Here is a 6,067-nt window from a genome sequence, read left to right as displayed (position 1 = left end):
GGGAATACAAACAAATAAGCTTTTTACGCTTTTACATAACTTTTGGTGTAGCTAGATGTAAAAGTGTTGAACTATTTGAGTTACAAGTATCTTGTGTCAACTCAACTGAAGTAATTCAGTTCATGTTCAAAATATCCTCAGTTTACAGTTAATTTATTCAATGCATGAGTTTACGCTGTCCATTTTTGTTAAAACTGTAATTTTCACTCGTTCAACATTAATAAGGAAGAAAGACCAATAAACAACACCAGAACATTTTTTTTTCATTGCTATACTGCTACTTTGTACATTTACCATAACAGTTTTGAAATCCCAAAAAAAATTAGGACATATGCATAAAAAAAATACACAAAAGTTTCAACTATACTTTTATTTTTTGCGTAGAAATGATTTTAGTCGATCACCAGCTAAAGTTGATTGACTCGAAATGCAGATTTTCTGCCAAACCTGATGAACAAATAGTTGCAACTTCATGCCTCAATGTCTTTGGACCACTCGCAAGAACTCCAATACTTGATCCGTTGCACTCAAATATCAACTCTGCAAAACCAAAATTAAAATAAAGCAAATGTGGGTTAGGCTAGTTGGCCTGGATAGTGTGCCACTTCATACATCCAAATTCGAGCCCCCTTGAGGTCTGGTTTTCTTTTTGAGTATATAAGTGTGACAGTAAAATGACTTACTCTTCAGGTCTGGTCTTTCACCATAGTGCACATTTGTTGCTTGTGCAAGAGACTGTTGGGGAAGGCTTTCCAACTCTCTACCAGCATTGTAAAACAGTGACTGTGGTGTCCCCATTGGTGATGGCCCTTCCATGTTCTGAATCTGCTTATTTTCCGTAGCATTCTTTTTCTTGTTCCATAAAACTACTCCACTAGCTGTTGAGGCTATAGCAACACATATAACCAACATGTTAAGCACAGCTCTTATAGAATAGGGAAATATCTTGTTCGAATTGTGATCAATGGGGTAAATGTAGTATCGCGTAATAATCCCAATCAAGATGAGGAACATGATGAAGGAAGATGTGATGATGAAGGCTAGCCAGAGCCAGTTATTTGTTCCCAAAATTGGTGATACAGGTGCATCTGTTGCATTTGTTTTGAACCATATGGATTGAACGGGCTTCGAGCCATCTGTTTTTGGTTCTGTCTCTCTTGTCACATAGGCCTGGATTTGGAGGTTCAGGTTGGACATGTCGATTGAGGTGCTGAACATTGGAAGAATGAGGTCTAGCATGGTGAGGTCCAATGAGTTTTTGAATGCACAAATTAGGATCACGTTCGGAACTTTGCATTTGAATGATGTGCTCAGCAGGAGGAGCTCTCGGATTATGGATATGAATGGGGTAATGCCGCTGCCTCCACTCACCATCACAAGGGTGTCATGCCTACAGAATAGATCTCATTCATTAACTTTGTACTCGTTAATATTTGTAAAAGACTGAAATTTAGAAAGTTTTTGTTTCGTTGTGTTACAAACCTTAAAAACTGAGTTGAAGCAGGTCCATAAGGCCCTTCTACGGCGACCCCAATCTGATCGGTTGGAAAAGGGGATGAAACCATTTGACAAAGCTTCTTTGTCCAACTTCCTTCACTTTTGACAACGGTGCTGATCGTTTCTGGTTCCAAACTACTGTTGGAAGTAATAGTGAAAGGATGCCACTGCATCTTGGAAATACTAGGTACATTTATGAACATGATGCTTGTTGGATTATATTTCAGCCCTAACCATATAAAAGAACATGGGGAAAACGAGACTAAGTATTCATAAGAAATCAGATTTCTTCATTGTAAGCATATCTGTCTATTAATCTGGACTACAAAGTCAAATAAAAATCTTCGTTCTCTGGCAAGATAATATGTTAGACTTTTTGTTTACATTTTTGCATAAGTACTTCAAAAGTGTTACCTGGGCTCTTGGCCAAGTTGAGCTCTATGGTTTCGCCTGGTAAAACACGTGCGGAGACTAATCGCACTCTTGTTTGGGATTGTAAGAATCTCAAGAAACGATCGACCAGGAAAAGGTAGAAACCGGGGAGCATAATGCAAGTATAGGTAATGCCAACGTGAAGGATAAAGAAGATCATGAAGAGGATGTAAAGATAATGAGTGTAGAAGAAGAGCTCAAACATTTGACGCCTAATGCGAGGGATGGTAGTTGCCCACATGATCAGTCCAGGGAGCAAAGACAGCTCCCCAGCTAGGTTTGATACACCAATTTTATCCCATCTTATCATCTGCATTAAAACAAAACAGATCACAACACCTTAGTGATGGTCAAGAACATGTATGCAATGTAGAAAAGAGAAGTACTGCAAAAGGAGAAAAACATAGGTCCATAGTACATTAATCATTTCTCTCTCTTCTCTTTCTCTTCTCTTCTACTTTATTTTATTTACAACTTTTTATGAGCAAAATCATTTGCCAAAGCTCTTGGGCGCATGGACAAAGTCAAACCACCATTCTTTAATCTTATAAACCAGTTTGGTATCACTTTCGCGTCCAAGCATTTTGGTCAACCTTCCTTCTCATTTGAATACTAGGACAATATTTTGTAATGAGTTCAATGTTTAGTTGAAATTTTTATTTTTCTTAATTATTTTTTTTTTTTTTTTGTGATAGGATAATTTTGTTGTTGATAAATTATCTCGTCATAAAAATACGTTTGTCAAGATCCGTCCAAGGAAAAAGGAATTGGCTACAGTATTTATAAAAACTATTGGGTACTAATTGAAAGTCAATCTTTTAAAAATGCATCGAAATTATTTACATGAGACAATTTAAAAGGCTTAATCATATAATATCCTCTTAAACAAGTCTCACTTGACTACTTCAAACTCAATTATGTTTCATTTTGCCATTTACCATCAAAATCTGTTAATAAATCAGTCTGTTTACTTGGTATAAATCAATACTATCCTGACCATTTCAAATCAAAATTAATATTCCAAATAAGAAACAAATAAACTCTAGCAAAAAAGGTTACTTGGCACAAATCTCACTTGGAATCAAAATTTTCAATTTAAATATCCTCTTATATTTTCTCAAAAAGAAAAAGAAAAAGAAAACAACTAAGTGAATATAGACTATATAGTGTGAACAAATTACCTGGGAAATTTGATTAGTGGCAGCCCAGTAGATGATGTAACAAAGGCCATGAGCTGTGAAGAGTGTCATGCCTATGTGTCCAAGCCATATATGGTACTTGATGCTACCTTCAGAAGTGAGTCCAAACAGTGCCAGAACCGAAGAGCCACGTGCCACGGGAAAGAAGAGAAAGGCGAGGCATATGTTCCCCACAAGCCCTAGCATCAATGCTGCACTCTCCAATTTAGGTTTCCATCTGGCAACATTATCACACAAAAAATTAGTTAATCCTAATTAAATGTACTATTTTATTTAATTAATGTCAAGTTTTACCACAATTCCGGATGAGAAGCAGCTTCTGCACACTTTTTTCTCTCTCTCGGTATGTTTGTGTTTATTTTTAGCCTTTGACTATTAAAAATGCATCAATGAATAAAAATAAACAGGAGTACGTAAAAAGAGAAAAATTTGTGCTTTAATCCGTTCATTCTAATTTAGATCTTGGCACTCAAATTTTTTTTTTTTTTTTTAACAATCGTTATTATGTATATTAAAAGGAAGGGGTGAGCTTAGCCTTAGTGTAGATTAGGACTCCAAATTGTTCTTTATAATTTTCAAGGGCTTTGGATTGGGGGAGGGGTGCATAATTCATAGCTGTAGGAGTGCGACAGAAGCTAGGGTATTAGTAGATTGATCTTACATTTGTTCATTGGGGTGCCTTGCTGCTGAGATTTTAGCAAAACTGTTCTGCAAATACATTGAGAATGACCAAATCAGGAGTGCAACGAACATGGCGAAGAAAGCCAGCTCTATCCCAGAAACAATTCCTAAGGGGCCTTTTACCAAAATAGGCTGTTTCCATACTGCAGATCGCTTCTTCTTTCTGTCATTGCTTCTGCTAATAATCGAAATCAAACAACAAGAAAAACGTTATGCCTATTTTCTATCGTCAATAAATCATCGTTTATGTTGTGAGACTATGAATATGAATTACACATTTTGACAAAAATCAATAATCTAATCTTCAATTCACAGTCTAACAATATAAGCATCTTCTGATTAAAAAAAAAAAACACATTTTTCCTACTGATTCACTTATGTCACGCACCTTTCCATTTTACGATCATTCAACTGGTTTCCCAGGTGAAGATAGACACAACCCAACACCGCAATGAACAAAATGGGAAATGTGTACACCAGAAGATTTGCACCTGCTTGTATAAATACAGAACAAATAATTAGTATATAATATCGTTTGTAATTAAAAAAAAAAAATACATAACATAATCAGAAAACATTTAACTAAATCATTCAAAAGAATTTAATCAAGATTAATCAATTAATTGAACCTGCTGATCCCAAAAAGGTACTTGAGTTAGCCTTTCGTCTGATTTGAGGTCGCCAAGTCTGCTTAAAAGTGTTGGTAGGCATCATGAACCAAATACAAAGAGTGCCCAAAAACACTACAAATACTGCAAACAGCCTTATTGCTCCCCTCACAATACGAATTCCGTCATGGGAAGGAGATGGTGAACTTTTCACAATCTGCACTGCATCCATCTCTCTGCAATTCTCTCACTGATTTTTATTTTTTTGGTTATATTCTCTCTGTGACTTTAATTGAGAATATTGTTTTCGGAATGTAATTGTAGGAGGTAATAAATTATATTTATGTAGTAAATAATAAAGGAGTATAGAATCTATGCTTTGGATTCGTTGGCACTGTGGCACTTGTCAAGTTGGAGGGGCTGATGAGAAAAGCTGATTTTCAAGTCAACCACACACATGCAAAGATCAAGCAACATTTTTTATGATGATTCATTGCATAATAAAGAAATTTTCCGGAAAAGTGTATGTGTCGGGATACTGATATTATTAATTTACGTGTTATAGTATGAATGAACGTTAATTTAAATTTTAGATTATAGTATTAATAAGCAAACGTGTATTATAACATTATTAAGGTGGAAAGTTTGTGGCCACGTGACTAGTTGCAATATTCGTAGGCAAGCTTGTGGCTTTTGTGTGTGTGTTGCTTGCATGCTAAATATATAGCAACTATATTTTCCTTGTGGATTAAACATTCCTAAACTGTTGACTGTGTCTTGTTACAAATAAAATCTAGGCTGATCAATGCGGTTATGAAATTTCTTCATTATACACCTTAATTTCCATGTTATTAGAATTTTACTTTTTACTGTTTCTATGTCAAGAAAATCAGATCATGACTAGTATCAAAAGTTAAATATATCTCCTATTTTAAGGAGTTTTATCAAAAGAAAATCGAGAGTATAACTCTTACCGTAAATGTGGGAAGTACCATAATACTGAAGCTATAAACCCAGTCAACCTATGTACGTTTACTCGAACTCATACCATAAACGGGAAAGCAAGTACCTTACCACTAAAGCTATAAACCCAATCGACCTACGTATGTTTAATCCTCTCACCATAACTAAGTGGGCTGCCATGCGGGCCTCACCGTCTGAAATGTTGTCGGAGACGTGCCCCACACTCACGTGTTGTCCTCGTGCTTGACGTTAATTTTTCTAGAACGTGACTAACAGCCTGACGTCACATCAATCCAAATGCTCCAGCCTTGGATTTCCACTTGACCTCTTGATTGGGCTCCCATTAGCCTAATTGCCCGAGGTTGGTTGGAGGGGTTGGAATTAATTTGGAGCCAATACACAAGGCTATTGCCCACAATGAAAGTGCTCAAGCGACACAATGGATAATATAATTTGGTATTGACTTCACCATCTACAAGATTCAAGTCTAAAGCCTCTAATTTACAAGTGAAGAGGAATATCACTAGACCGTAAAATTATTTTTCTCATATTTATTAAAGACCAAATTTTTTACTCTAAACCCTAATTTATCTTCTTCTTTTTTTTTTTTTTTCAATTTCGCCGTAAAAATTATTAGTAGGTTATGTATTTTTCTTGAACAAATGATATTATCTAAACTAATGGGGT

The 6,067-nt window shown here is 35.7% G+C and overlaps 1 protein-coding gene across 4 annotated transcripts; it reads right to left on the bottom strand.

Annotated features, from left to right (window-relative positions):
* Positions 1-251: 251 nt before the first annotated feature.
* Positions 252-4,827, bottom strand: LOC103957436 (ferric reduction oxidase 2-like). 4 transcript variants are annotated; one of them, XM_048566225.1, is made up of 9 exons: positions 4,439-4,827; positions 4,198-4,300; positions 3,933-3,987; positions 3,790-3,836; positions 3,111-3,345; positions 1,912-2,239; positions 1,483-1,726; positions 684-1,390; positions 252-540 (listed from the first exon to the last, which is right to left on the bottom strand). In XM_048566225.1, the coding sequence occupies exons 1-9, from the start codon at positions 4,647-4,649 to the stop codon at positions 401-403; spliced, it is 2,070 nt and encodes a 689-aa protein (XP_048422182.1). In that variant the 5' UTR covers positions 4,650-4,827; the 3' UTR covers positions 252-400. The 4 variants fall into 4 exon arrangements, with proteins under 4 accessions (XP_048422182.1, XP_048422183.1, XP_048422181.1 ...); XM_048566226.1 differs by having other exon boundaries at positions 3,933-3,984; positions 4,439-4,826; XM_048566224.1 differs by having other exon boundaries at positions 3,790-3,987.
* Between the last annotated feature and the right edge of the window lie 1,240 nt (positions 4,828-6,067).

The sequence above is a fragment of a genome, unplaced genomic scaffold (genome assembly GCF_019419815.1).
Source record: "Pyrus x bretschneideri cultivar Hongxiangsu unplaced genomic scaffold, Pyrus_bretschneideri_v1 Contig40, whole genome shotgun sequence".
Lineage (NCBI taxonomy): Eukaryota > Viridiplantae > Streptophyta > Magnoliopsida > Rosales > Rosaceae > Pyrus > Pyrus x bretschneideri.
Note: the sequence above shows the minus strand (reverse complement) of the source record. Positions and strands in the feature narration are given on the sequence as shown.

Coding starts and splice junctions, on each gene's coding strand:
- LOC103957436 (XM_048566224.1), bottom strand. CDS start 4,649: ATGGATGCAGTGCAGATTGTGAAAAGTTCACCATCTCCTTCCCATGAC. Junction 1,391..1,482: donor GCTTCAACTCAGTTTTTAAG/GTTTGTAACACA, acceptor TCTATTCTGTAG/GCATGACACCCTTGTGATGG. Junction 541..683: donor TGAAAGACCAGACCTGAAGA/GTAAGTCATTTT, acceptor TTGGTTTTGCAG/AGTTGATATTTGAGTGCAAC.